The 14,860-nt window shown below is 43.4% G+C and overlaps 1 protein-coding gene across 7 annotated transcripts in view; it reads right to left on the bottom strand.

The window, feature by feature from the left end:
* Positions 1–14,860, bottom strand: part of ATRX (ATRX chromatin remodeler) — a 164,173-nt gene that overhangs the window by 120,014 nt on the left and 29,299 nt on the right. For 4 of the 7 annotated variants that reach the window (XM_060249503.1, XM_060249504.1, XM_060249505.1 and 1 more), the window contains exons 4-7: positions 10,963–11,015; positions 9,852–9,976; positions 6,454–6,573; positions 2,425–2,534 (exon numbers count right to left, since the gene is read on the bottom strand). In XM_060249503.1, coding sequence (XP_060105486.1) covers positions 2,425–2,534; positions 6,454–6,573; positions 9,852–9,976; positions 10,963–11,015 — 408 coding nt within the window. The remainder of the gene's footprint in view (positions 1–2,424; positions 2,535–6,453; positions 6,574–9,851; positions 9,977–10,962; positions 11,016–14,860) is intronic. The other 3 variants (XM_060249507.1, XM_060249509.1, XM_060249508.1) reach the window with 2 other exon arrangements.

Here is a 14,860-nt window from a genome sequence, read left to right as displayed (position 1 = left end):
CAGTGTCCAGGTTGCACCCTTCCATTGTCATCAGTCTTTCATTCAGTCCAGTCAGAGGTCCAAACCAGGCAGGCTGCTTGATAATACAGCTCGATATTAGGGTCTGCCTCCCCACAGTGCCCAGGTTGCACCCTTCCATTGTCATCAGTCTTTCATTCAGTCCAGTCAGAGGTCCAAACCAGGCAGGCTGCTTGATAATACAGCTTGATATTAGGGTCTGCCTCCCCACAGTGTCCAGGTTGCACCCTTCCCTACTAATACAAGGCTCACAACCTTCAGGTTGGATTTCATCTACCACCAGCAGTGTTCCCTCGAAGCTGAGTTAGCATGAGCTAGCTCAGTTTTTTAGTCTCCAGCTCAAATATTTTTGTCTTAGCTCAGGAAGGATGACCCCAGAGCACACTAATTTATGCAGTAGCTCTCAACTTTAATGCCAGCAGCTAACAAAGTAGAATTTTTGCTCACAAGACTCTGCAGTTTAGAGGGAACATTGACCACCAGTTATGATGGTGGTGGAGGGTGTGTGGAAAAATAACTGAAGGGTTCCTTTTCCACTCTATAAAGATACTCAACCCTTCTCGCTGTGGGTTGGATAGAAGCAGGCTTTTGCCAAGTGTTCTGTGTGTTGTCCTCCAGCCCCTCAAGATAGGAAAGGCAATCATGCCCTGGGAGTCAAGAGTACAGCTGACTCAGAATTTACTCTGGGTCTGTGTTCAGACGTCACCATTGCTGTCATCTGACAGCAATGCGGATCCTGTGAATTGAGGGGGAGGTATGTGTGAATATCCTGCATTGTGCAGGGGGTTAGACTAGATGGAGGTTCCTTCCAGCTCTATGATTCTATGAACGTTATTTCCATTTCTAAAGATTGAGCCATGCAAGTCATTTGCTCCCTTTACATTTTCAGGTATTCAGTTGGGATGGCCAAGGAGGCTTCCTCCATTTGATCATCTGGGCTTGGTTCCGAAAGAGAGACGTCAGAGCTGACCATCAGATCCACCTCTCTTCTCTCAACTCCATGTGTGTCTGTCTGTCTCTCTGTGTCTGTCTGTCTCTGTCTGTCCTAGAGGTCAACAACAGGCATGGAAATGAGCAATGTGAACAGAAGTACCTGCTTGGATCTGGGTGTTGATTAAAAGTATCATCCCACTCCCCAGGGTATCCCAGGGGCATCCTTTGTGGGTTGGATGGCCATCTCATAGGTGGATGGTGCCAGGGCCATGGAACCATCTGCTTGGACTCACTGCTGAATAATAGTTGACCTGGTTGTAAGTCAGATTCGACTTTTCCTTCCAATACAGAGGTTGGCAACAGCCTTCAATCCAAGAGTGTTGCAGGTTTGGCTTGGAATCTTGGGGTCGGTTTTGGAGTTCTAACTGATGTCTTAGTTTTTTGTCCCTCCCTCCCTTTAGCCTCAGCTTTCTTGGCAGGTGGCTCAGATGAGGTGCTTTAGGCTGCAGGTGAGCCTGAGCGGATCCTTTGGAACATGGAACTGGAGGGCAGAACCGACCGCATTGAATCTGACGAAGCAGTTGTCAACAGCTTTTCGACACTTTTAGAAGATGAGGGATCAGAGGCTCTGACTTCCCCCAGAGCGCTGCCTGAAGCTTTGAAATCCTATTTCCATGAAGTTTGAGGGTAAATCTTTGGCAAGCTTTTCAGGTGGACACATTGTGTTCCTCCCCACCCCCCCACCAATAAACAGGCATAAACTCTGCTTGTCCATTTGTATCATCTTGGCAGCACACTAAGTGCACTTTCTGAACAAAGTCTTTTGAGCCATTCTGAAGCTCAGAAGCTACCTGGACTCATGAAAGCAATGCCAATTCCTCACCAAAACACTGATATTAGAAGATTCCCGAATGACCAATCTACTCCTTCAGCAGCAAAAGAGGAACTGAGGGTAGGGGCACTGGGCTGCGGGAACTAGGTCTGCTCTGTCATGCAGCACCCCCTGGAGGCTCTCAGCTGTAAAAACCTAGGCAGGCCTGCTCAAGCACAGTCGCCATGTGGGACTGCACAGGAGATCGGCAATGAACCTTAGTAATCTCTCCTCCAAGTATTAATCAGAGCCAACCCTCCTTAGCTTCTGATGAGATCAGACGAGCCCAGATTATCCAGATTTTATGAATAGGATACATGTTTTTCCGCCAACACCAGTATTCCCAAGTGCTTGGGAAACCCACTGCTTATATGAGAAAAAGTCATTATTTTAGTGTATTAAAGCCTGGTATTATGCAAGCCTCCATGCGGGGAAGGGGGGGGAGTAATCCCATGTTAAAAGATAGGGAATAACATTTTAAATAAATTAAGGGAGGAATTTAGGCAAAAAAGGCCTGTCATCTGCCCCAGGTGACAGGTGGTCCTTGAGGGGAGCAAGTTAAGTTCCAAAATAGATACCATGTATTTAATATTGGTCCATACCTTGCAAATAAGTACTCTCAATGTGGGATGTCTGTAGATTGAATCTTTCTGGAAATGGTTCACCTGCTGTCCGCAAGCTGTACAGCTCACAATCCCGTGCAACCCTTCCTCTACAATAAAAGAGCAAACATTATTTTTTCCCCTATACAAAGCCTTTCCTCTAGCAAATTTAGTTCACATATTCAGAAAGGCAATGGCATTTCACATCATTAACAGAACTATTTTATAAAAACTAGAGAAAAAGATGGGAGTTCATTTATCTTCTCCCTCATTAGATTGCATACATACACACAGGTTAATCATTCATAACCTGAAAGATTAATAAAAATATACCACCCCTCATATACAAAGATAAAATAAGAATGTGCTGCTCAAATAAGCTTTGCAATAAAATATCTAAATTGCTAATTATTTTTGCTTTAAGATTCGGTCCAATCTATTTAACAGCACAAAGGAAGTTACGCTTGTTCAGCTGACTGCAGAATTGCTACCTAAATTTTCAGGAGTTTTTTTTTTAATAGCTTAAGATTCAATTCACCCAAGCTTGGGCCACTATGAAATCTTATAAAGGTGCTGAATGTTGCAACTGAGAGAAGCAGAAGGTCACCAATTTATCTATAGTCAAATCATAGTTAGTTTCCAGGGCTTGTGCTTCTGCACCACAGTTAAATCCTATGCATGGAAAATTAGGCAGAAAGCATTCTCCCTTCCTCAGGATACTGCAAGTTGCATTCTCCCCTTGCTATGTGATAAATTACAAATTCAACACCAAGCTGGTAAACCAGAAGTGAAGCTGCTTTGATTGTTTTTGAGTATTATGCAAACAGGACCACCAACTATCCAAAAAAGGTCAACAGAACCTCACTTAATTTCAGAAGAAAAAACTTTTCAGAACTATACAATCAAAAGAAAAATTGAAAGGGAGACTCAGGGTGGTCAAATCCCTTCAGGATTCTTGGAAAATAAAATCCACTACAATGGAAGCTCAGTTCCTGAAGGGTAGCACTGAATCTACAATGATGCAAATTCAGGGAAAACTTAAGGGCCCTTAAATGGCAAGGTGGCTTCCTTTCAAATGTACAAGCCTTGCCCAAATCTGAAAAGAAGGGACACTGAACTTCCCCCTGGGGGGCAGAAGCATGGCTGCTTGCTTTGTGAAGCACAACAAGCCACACCAGGAAGGCTGCCATGGCCTTCTCCCTCCCTCCCCCAGCCTGGCCACTCAGGCAATGCCTGATGTGGCCAGGGGGAGGGGCTCAGCCAGCAAGCTTGGATTTAGCAACCTTGGAAGCTGCTGTGCTGCCTCAGGTGGGCTGGGGGTTTGCTCATCAGCCTGCAGGCAAGCCAGCCAATGCCCTGGATCTGTTTGTCCCATGCTGTGCCAAGGCTCTTTCAGCTGTAGCCAATAACAGTTGTGGACCGTTTCAACTCAACATACGTTGTCTACATTATTCACATGCTTGGGGAGGGGCTGCCCATGCCCTACCTCTCCCTTCAGAGATGGGCCTGCAAATGAGAAGGGAGCACACATTTCTGGCAAAACAAATGTAGGTTTGTAAGGTGAGTCAAAAGAGAACACAAGAACCAATATTTCTAAAAACAGTAAAACAAACATAGATACTAGTAAAATGACAGGAAGCAGAGAACAGAAATAAATGGACAGTTCTCCCAATGGAAGCGAGTCATAGAGTTCTACAAGGATCACTGGTTGAACCAGTGCTATTTATCACAAATGTTCTGGAATTGGTAGTATGCAGAAAAGAAGTGGCCAGGGTTGCGGATGACACCTACGTTAAACAGGATGTTGGAATTGCTAGGAGCTCCAAAAAGCTCTCTCCAACTAAATAGCAAACGAGGCTGAACAGGAACATAAAGTGATGCAGACAGGGATAAAAAAAGCCCTCACTTTTAAATATATCCTGGTGGGTTCTAAACAGTTGATGACTTAGCAAGAAAAAGGATCTTATGACTGTGGCAGAAAGCCCCCCTCCTGGTCCCCTGGGAAAGGAAGGAAAGAGCCAGAGCATCCTTTGCCCAGTTCCCTGGATCGCACAGGAGAGATACAAAGAAAGCACCTTTAAGACAAATGTGTCCTAATGTTTTAAACATGTTTTATTTCAAAAAAAATTAATTGTGTAAAGCTTACATCTCTGTTACCTAATATGAAGTAGGTACCGTATTTGCTGGCGTATAAGACGACTTTTTTGCCCTGAAAAACATGCCTCCAAGTGGGGGGGTCGTCTTATACGCCGGGTGCACTTCAGTTGGGATAGACATAGCTGCCCATAGTGGCCTCCCGATGCCCGCCCACCTCATTCTACATACCGTCCAGTATCGCACGGTATCCAGCGCAGCTGCGGCGGGTCATCAGCGTGGCTGCGGCGAGCATCAGTAGCGAGACAGGGGTGCCAGCCTTTTCGGCGTGACCGGCCCGTTCTGCTCGGCGAGAAGCAGCGGCGCTCCGGCCCGCCCCTTGTCTACGCAGAGCTCGCATTTGCGCACTAGTGCCAGTCACAGGGAGATGCAGGGGTGGGCCGGATGTTCTTTTACCTTTTATTTGGTGTGTGGAAGGTGTGCGGAAGAGGGGGTAGTCTTATACGGCGAGTATATAACAAACTCTATATTTTGAGTGGAAATGTTGGGGAGTCGTCTTATACGCCGGCAAATACGGTACATGTGTGGCCCAGCCCGACAAGGTCTCATTTATGTCAGATCCGGCCCTCATGAGTTCGACACCCCTGCTAGATAGAGAATATTCTCCCTTTGCCATAATACTTGAACTAAAAATTTATACCATCTGAAAAGAAATCAGAATATACTTTGCCAATACTTTCAGCCTATGCAGAGAGACACAGAGCCTTACTTCTCTTTAAAATTCTCTCTGATAAGAGCCGGGATATAATATACAGGGTTGGCTGGCATTGAAGCGTAGGAGCTCTCTAACTAATAAATAGGGGGAGTTCCCCAATTCTGTTGTTTGCAAGAACTATGACTGTATTTTCAACACTTACATTTATTCTATGGTTGTGAAAATGTATAGTGTAACATAGGTTTATATAGGAGTCCAGTGGCACAGAGTTCTAAGCTGCAGTACTGCAGTCTGAGCTCTGCTCACGACCTGAGTTCAATCCCAGCGGAAGCTGGTTCAGGTAGCCGGCTCAAGGCTAACTCAGCCTTCCATCCTTCCGAGGTCAGTAAAATGAGTCCCCAGCTTGCTGGGGGTAAAGTGTAAATGACTGGGGAAGGCCGTACAGTCAGAATAGGAAAAAAGTAGAATGATTTTAACTCAAGGGGTGATTGGCATGTGGAATCTGCTGCAGCTGGCTTTAGAAAAGTTCATGGAGAACAGCCCTCAGAGAATGGTTCATCTTGTTTAGAACTGTTTCCAGCAGAGGCAAGTCAGACGCTTCTGAGAAGCTTACAATCTCATCAAGGAAATGGCCTTCCCCCATTAACACTACTAAAGACTTTCAGGAGTGTAGCTGTGTTGGTCTGAAACAATACAACAAAGTTTAGTCCAGTTGGCACCTTTAAAACCAACAAAGTTTAATTCTGGGTATTGCATGCACACAAAAGCTTATACCCAGAATTAAAAACATTGTTGGTCTTAAAGCTGCCACTGGCTCAAATTTTATTCTATTTCTACATACTGACGTTCTTTGTAACTGTTGACAGACCTATACCACACTGAATTTGTCTAAGCCTTCTTATGGTACTGAATTCCATTATTATGAAGAAGTACCTGCCTGGAACTCACTGTCAATCAATTCCCTAACTGAAGATTACATAACAAAAGACAGAGGAAGACTATCTCAATTTATACACTGAGTGTGCACAATTCTGTATTTTCTAAATATGTCTTGCCCCTGAAATGCAAAAGGAGCAGTAAATAAATTGATCAGATGAATGATACTGTCCCCAGTAAACAGAATCACATTCTAGGAACAGATATGTATACTTTCTAAAAATAAAATAGCCATAATGGAACAATTTAAGCATATCATAAAATGTGGCACATGTTGCTTTTACCTCCACGTTTTTTTGTGATTTCAGGTTTCACTCTAGAAGTATTTCTGTTTCTAAATTCAGGTCCCTTAAAATCATCTTTGTCTTCATTAAGCACAGGCTCTGGTCGTACTACTACTGTACCTAAAAAGATGACAGTTAAAAAATTACGCATAAAAATGTAGAAACCCAGGATCAAAATCTAACTGTAAATGAAGTACACCAAAGGAAACACCACCAATTCAGCAGGACTTTCATATCTGTTAATGCAGATGTGGCCAATTCCAGGGGGGGGGGGAACCAGAAGAAATCCTAAAAAATGTTTCCCTTTTGGAATGAGCAAATTATTAGAAAAATGAAAAGACCTGAAGCTCACTAAAACTAGAAAAAGAACACACACACAAAGGTGGCGGAAAATGGGTGCGAGTAATCTTTTTTCAGAAAGCAAGAATTCATAAGCTTTAATGAACATACAGAAATACTTTAGAAGTGAAAAATAACAAAAACATCCCTTGCGTTAGAATATGATGTATGGTTATTTTATGATAATGGACCATCGATGAAGAACATCTATGATTCTAACACACTTTTGAAACATGTTTGGTCCTTTGTTTTATTCCAACCCAAGGAGTGTTTTATGTATTTTACTGACTTTGAGTTATTGCTAATATATGGGGAGGGATTGCTATTTGAGTTATTCCTATAATAGGGGGAGGGACAGTGGCTCAGTGGTAGAGCATCTGCTTGGTAAGCAGAAGGTCCCGGGTTCAATCCCCAGCATCTCCACCTAAAAAGGGTCCAGGCAAATTAGATGTGAAAAACCTCAGCTTGAGACCCTGGAGAGCTGCTGCCAGTCTGAGTAGACAATACTGATTTTGATGGACCGAGAGTCTGACTCAGTACAAGGCAGCTTCATATGTTCATACGTTTGTATATCATAGTTTTTAAGGACAGTTATTTCTTACACTCATTCTTCCTCAACCATTTTTGCAACACTTTTTCCACAAGTTTTGCTCTCTTGGAATATTTTACTTATGCAATTTTCTATCCCACCTTCTGCTGTAAGTGGGTTTAGGAGAGGATACACTGAAACAATAAAATACGTAAAACAATTTCATATCATTTAAATTACAATCTAAAAACCCCATTTAAACTACATGATGGTGAAATAACAATATAACAATCCAGGGGATATAACTGTGTGCGACTCTTCAAGGTTACTTTGATGTGTCACCTCATGGCGATTCCACGTGTTGCTTTGTAGTGTGAGAAATAACTTGTAGCATCCTGAGCTTGCTCTGCTTTGAAAAAATCTTGTGCTCAGCACAAAAGGCGTGCTTGTACCTGTCACGGTGAACATATATACCTGGCACACCTGCAGTTGTATCTCAGTTCTGACACTGGTGTTAACCTGTATCACTAGTCCTATCTTACAATAAATGCTTATCCTGAACCCATGGAGAGTCGTCATTATTGACGGTAGTTCAGAGACCTGACACTACCTTATCCAGGAACGGAAGGTTTGCTGCTGAGCAGTAGCTGGCTAGGACCAAGGGGCCCAAAGGTTTTTTTTCAAGAGCTGTCTCATCATTGCCTCCTTTAAGAGCTCAAGAAAGTCCCTGAAGACAGAGGAAAGATAATTTTTTCTCAGGGGAGCCCAAATTCTATAATTGCTGGCCTTAACCAACCAGGATGGTCAATGCTCCAGAAGGCAAATGGTGCGTTACACAGTTGCCAGGATTCTGTCAACCTCCTCCTGAGACAGTCAGCTGAACTGGTCCAAAATAGGACCAGAAGATGGCTAAGGGGCCTTCAGTTCACTTACTGTTTTAACTATGGCCACCAAATCCTGACAGAGTGGCAAGATATTGTCCACAAAATAGCTTGCAAATGCTTCACAACTAATAGCTAATTCCCTATTATTTTGGTTTCCCTGTGGTAGGGATGTTAGCAATCTAATTATACTAAATAACCGAGGACAAGAACTTGCAGATGCAATAGAAGACGCAAACCACCAGGGGGCATCAGATCCCACAGACTACAGAGCATTTTGGAAATCAATTGGATTCATTACTCTCTAGGAGCAAGCATAAATCAGCTCACTGCCTAAACAAGGAGAGGTTGGGATGCTCGGGAAAGCCTTCAGGAAAAAGTTGTCTGACCAAAGCACCACATCAATGGCTTCAAGATCCATTGATTTTTAACCCCACCCCAAAATGTGATGCCCAAAACTGAACACAATACTCCAGGTGATCTGGACATTACACTTCTGTTGATACAGCCCAGAATTGCATTTGCCTTTTTAGCCACCGCATCACACTGCTGACTCATGTTCAGCATATGATCCACTAAGATCCCTATGTATGTATGTATCCATGTATGTGTGTGTGTGTGTGTGTATATATATACATACATACATATATACACACACACATTCCATTTTTTAGACTTTGTTACAGTTCCATTTTTTACTTTGTTTCCGGTTGAGGGACTATACTTATTGCACTTAATAGGAACTCATTAATATATCACATATTAATATATCATATTAATACATCACATATTAATTGGAACTCATATTAATATATCACATCATACAATGGACAAGGCAAATAAGGGTAAGCCCAAGGACACTGCCAACGGAAGCCAGGGTCTTCTTCCAATTGACGAATCAAAAGATGTTACATGGGCAGGGCCAGCAATGGGGTTTTTACCAATCCAGGCAAGGCTTTGCCCCCGCCCTCCAGTGGGGTAGGGCCCCCAAGCTCTGGCCCAAATTGGGCCCTATTTGCATGGAGGGCTCCTCTTGAGGAACCCTCCACACAAACACGTCCCCCACAGTGTGGGAAGGCTGAGCGGAGACAAATCATTAGGCCTTTCCCTTTCCCAGCACCCTCAGAGGACTGGGGAAGGGAAACGCCACTCTTTCTCAGCTCTGAGGGATCGAGGGAGCTCCTCCAAAAATGAGCGGGAGGCTCAGGGACGGTGTGAGCAGGGAGGGAGCGCTCACCCCCCCGTCCCAAGTTGGCGCCCTAGGCAATCACCTAGTTCACCGACTCCCATGCGCCAACCCTGCACATGGGGGAGTGGGAAAAGTCCAAAAGCAACAAGAATGTGAAATGGCTGAGAATTTAAGTGCCAAACTCCAAGCATTTGCATAAAATGTTCTCTTTTATCTTAACATATGCCATATTTTAACCCTTTTTCCTCTCTAAGAAGCACCTTGATAAAACTGTATTTTTTTCTGTCTCCCAAATGAAATCAGGATATATTAATAGACATAACATTCTTGAAGCAAGTGTTTTTATGAATGTAGTAGTGTTATTCATTTTGAAGTGTCTATGAACAAGTATAAAATTTAAAAAAAAAAAGAATTTTAGAACTATATAATTTTTTCAGTACTTCACTTATGAATTAGTTACCTTTAGGCAAGCTTTTCATATCAACATCATTTTCTGAGTTTTCATTGGAAACTTCTTGATTCATCGCTTCATCTATAGGTTGTTCATCATCTGAGCCAACATATTTTGTTACAACTGTAGGTTTCCTGCATAAGTAGTAAAAACAAGGATTTTTATAACTTTGGCACATATTGCTTTAATGAGCAGACACCTTGGACCTTAGGCAACGTATAGTACGCCATGCTCTGTGGCTGCAGCTTGAAAAAAACAAGATCAGACTCATAGTATTAATACAGGAGCAGGCAAAACTGAATTTTGAGACCTGCAAAATGGTAACCTTTGGAAATACAACTCCCACTTATACAATGGAAAAATTAAAAGATGTATTTAAGTTATTCTTGACAACTTACTATCAGCTCAGAGGTAAACTGAATGTTGTTAGTAATTAAGAAAATAACATAATGAATACACCTGTATATTCTATCGTAGAATTAAACTGCATAGCTATCATGGATCTAACAAGAAAGTCGGCTGCACTAGGGATGGACACAAACTGCTGTTTTGTGGCTCAGTTCATAGTTCCGCCTATACGAACTGGGAGCTTGGTTCACGCACAGAACCAATTTGTACAAGTTCATGACCTGTGCTTTCTGCTCCAAGTGAAAAGCCATGGCAGGGATTAAAAGAGCAGAAAGCAGAGGTTTAAATGGCTCAGAAAGCCCCTTTACACAGCTGAGCTGCATGGAACAAACTGCTCTGCATGGCTCAGCTGTTTAAAGGGGCCTTTCCTTGGACAGTGAGCCTCAGGGACTCCCCTTTACACAGCTGAGCTGCAATAGTAGGCTCAGCAGTTTAGAGCCTCTAAACAGCTGAACAGCCTGGAGCAGCCTGCTCCCACTGCTCAGCTGTTTTGGCAGCATCTACAGGGAAGAGAAAGCAGAAATTTATACCCCTTTTTACTTCCCACAAACCTCCTTGAAGTGCCTTAAAAGTTTGTGGAGGTTTGTGGCCAGGCTGTAGTTTGCAAACCACAAACTGGCCAAAATTCATCCTCAACAAAAGTTCATCCCTAAGCTGCACCTTCCTGACTCAGACAGGTAATTCAAATAGTTAAGCAGCACATTAAACTAACCTTTTAGAACGCGATGATCCTAATGATTTGGATTTCTCAGAAGAGCTGCTACCCTAAAAATGAATGGAAAAATTTGCAATTACAAACCAGGAGGAGGATGAGAAGGAGATGAAGGAGGAGGAGTTGGATTTATACCCCACCCTTCACTTGGAGTCTCAGAGCAACTTACAATATCCTTTCCCTTCCCCACCCTACAACAGGCACCCTGTGAGGTAGGTGGGGCTGAGAGAGCTCTTTTGAGAACTACCCTTAAGAGAACAGTTCTGAGAGAACTTGTGACTAACCCAAGGTCACACCAGCAGCTGCATGTGGAGGAGTGGGGGAACAAACCTGGTTCTCCAGACTAGGTCCCATACTCTTAACCACTACACCAAACTGGCTCTCAAGAAATCAGAAACATTTCTTCCCCCTAACAGTCATGTTCAGTAAGACTGTACGTTTCAGGGACAAAGAGATCAGAGGGAAGACAGGAAACAGGGAAGCAGTTCCGGCTGTGCCTGGTTTCAAGTCAGCTAAGTCTCCATTTCATTTGTACAACCTTTTTTTTTTGTGAGTTGCACTGGGTGAAGTCTGGCTGAAGAATGGGATAAAATATGTATGCCCTCAAGTACAATGAATTGGCACAGAGAAATTAAGAGGAATTTATTAAATGCAGAGGTTTTATTGTGTAAATTTACAACAGATAATGCCCTCTTAAAGCTTGTTTCCAAAAACAGTAATGATGTACTGCAGGGCAGGAAGCTTGTGTGTGAACAAATGTCATACTGGAAACCAGTCATGAACATACATTGATATTAGCAATACCATCTGCACGAATAAGTTGAACTTCAGAGCAGAAAAGTCGCAGCACATTAGGAAAGCACGTCCCAAGGTCTTAATCCCATACAACTCAAGATCGTGATCTAAAGGCTTAATAGAGGTGGGATTTAAAGAATGGTAATTTCCTTTTCTTTAAGAAACAAAGGAATTATGTTGTTTATTGTAAGGGGTCAGGACAAACACAACACGAGGTCCTTGTTGTTAATACAAGAGCCAGCCCTGGAAACATGGACTGCGTTCCCACAACTCCTCCTCTCCTTGAAGCCTACGTCCACCACACTGAGAATACGTTGCCACTCTTCCCACATAACGTTATTTTAACCAGAATCTGAAACTGCAGTTTAAAACAGGGCCTACTTTCTAGATTATACTACTGTGGCCTTCCTGTTACAATATGTCCCCACCAGTGTTCCCTCTAAGCTGAGTTAGTGTGAGCCAGCTCACGGTTTTTTAGCCTCTGGCTCACACATTTTTGTCTTAGCTCAGGAAAAATGGCCACACAGCACGCTAATTGATGCAGTAGCTCACAACTTTAATGCCAGTAGCTCACAAAGTAGAATTTTTGCTCACAAGACTCCACAGCTTAGAGGGAACACTGATTCCTACTGTATAATTTCTGCATTGTTTAACATACCATGTTTAAATGTCTATGCTTTGTTATTGTATGCTACTCTGAACCACAGGAAAAGGCAGATTATAAATGTTTCAATAAATAAATAAAGTATGTTTCAAATTTCTGGGTTGATTCAAGATTTCTATAAGCCAAATTCTATTGCATTGTGTATTGGATGCCCCATCCTGCTGATTGTATTTGACTTGAAGAAGAAGAGATTGGATTTATACCCCACTCTTTGCTAAACAAAGGAAAGAGTGGTTTACAAATCTCCTTTCCCTTCCCTTCTCCACAACAGATACCCTGTGAGGTAGGTGGGGCTGAGAGAACTCTAACAGAAACTGCTCTTTAACAGTAGAACCTTGAGAGAACTTGTGGCTGACCCAAGGTCACATCAGCAGATGCATGTCAAGGAGTGGGGAGGAATCAAACCCGGTTCTCCCAGATAAGAGTCTGTGCACTTAACCGCTATATCAAACTTGCACTATATAATCTGCCTTGACTCTAAGTGAGAATGGCAAACTACAAATAATGTAAATAAAAGCCAAAGCTGTTCCAATGGAAAATGTGAACTCCTGAGACTTTTTCTGAACTTTTAAACTGTGATAAAGGGAGAGTCAGCATTGGTCCACACTAGTCTCAACAAGGAATAGAAATGCAGAGAAATATCAAATTCATTACAGGCATGGGCATCCATTCACCAAATATTTTCCAATTAATATGTGCCCAGGGGTGGAATCTCATGGAGCACCCCTGGCTCTACCCCATCAGCCTCCTCTGAACATGACAACCCCCAGAGACACCAGAGAAGCAGTCAGAGGAGCAGGGCAGAGTGGTCAGGAAGTGACATCTGGCAAGCACAGAACTGGCAGCAGGGAGGCCTGAAGGCACAAGAGCCCAAAGGAGAGGCCTGGCTCTGCAAGCCACAAGGAGAGTTGAAGAAGCAGGAGAGGAAAGCCATCCCACAACTCTCCCTCCGAGGCAACGGGGCGGGAAAGGCTGGCAAAGGAGGATGGGATACCCACCCCACCTCATGCCAGGGTAATAGGTGGGAGAAGGAGCATGGATCAGGCTCCAGCCCTGACCATTGTCAGCCTTACTGAAAGGAGGGAAAGGGATCTGCACCAGCAGAGAAGGGGCAGGAGATTTAGAGGGAAGCAAAACTACCAGCCAGGGAGGAAGAACCCGAAACTCTCATCTTGCTTACTGGTTCCAGGGAGACGAATGGCTGAGGACAGAATTGGGGAGTGGGAGATGGGTGTAGTTAAAAAAAGAAAAAACCCACTCTCATAAGGTTCTGAGGCCATGTCAGCTCTCCCTCTGGCAAAATCAAACCCTGGAGCAGTCTGACCCACCACTGCCATACCCAGGAATCCCAGGGCAGGATAATACACAGATTATATTAGCAAAGAAAGTATATATTCCACTGCTTAAGCAAATGTATGCAAGCTTTCACAGCGAGTAAAGGTGTCTGCACCAAATAACACTTTGTTACTGCTTTGTATTAGAGTAAATAGTCTGATTTTGATTTAACATAATGGGAATTTTGCGAGTGAAAGAACATGCAAGTGTGTGGAAATTCATAATCTGATTTTTAAACCTGATGTTTTAATACAGTGTGACCTGTAGGCTTTTTTGTTTTTTTAGAACTGGTGTTAATTTACAATAGCAGTCTCCAGCAATCTTCCAAAAGTACCTGTACAAGAACAACAATGTAATATCAAAGATTTCAGGTTTTCACGGCTGGTAACATCATTAGGGTTTGTAGAGTCTTTCGGGATCAAGTCCCGTGTTCTACTGGAGAAAGTTTTCCTTCCAGACGTTTCGTTCTCAGCTGCAGAGAACATCCTCAGTGGCGTTGCAGCCGGAGCAGGCGCTCAGACCTTCTTGGCTGCTGTGCATTGAGTGGGGCCAGGGCTGCTGGAGAGCTGCTATTTCTAGGCTGGAGGGGGTGTGATGAAAGGGCAATTGGTTTGTGGATGTGTCCATTGTTTGGTGGGGCTTCCTGGAAGGGTAGTGATAAGAAAACTGGCTGTTGAATGTGACCATTGTTCTGTGTTAATTGCTGGGAGGGTTGGAAGGGGTTTGAAGATAAGGAAGATGGTTGTTGACTGTGCTGATTGTTCTGTGGAATTTGCTGGTTGTTCTGAGACTTTCTGCAATTTATAGTCTGTAGGGTGTTTTGCAGAGCTGGGTACCAAGATTGGTACCCTTTCATCACACCTCCTCCAGCCTAGAAATAGCAGCTCTCCAGCAGCCCTGGCCCCACTCAATGCACAGCAGTCAAGAAGGTCTGAGCGCCTGCTCCGGCTGCAACGCCACTGAGGATGTTCTCCACAGCTGAGAACAAAACGTCTGGAAGGAAAACTTTCTCCAGTAGAACACGGCACTTGATCCCGAAAGACTCTACAAACCCTAACAATGTAATAGTCTCCAACTGGTTTTAAAAGGAGTCTAGACCAGTTT

The sequence above is a fragment of the Heteronotia binoei genome, chromosome 11 (genome assembly GCF_032191835.1).
Source record: "Heteronotia binoei isolate CCM8104 ecotype False Entrance Well chromosome 11, APGP_CSIRO_Hbin_v1, whole genome shotgun sequence".
NCBI classification, from domain to species: domain Eukaryota; kingdom Metazoa; phylum Chordata; class Lepidosauria; order Squamata; family Gekkonidae; genus Heteronotia; species Heteronotia binoei.
The sequence above is the reverse complement of the archived record's forward strand: the minus strand, read 5'-3'. Positions and strand labels throughout refer to the sequence as shown.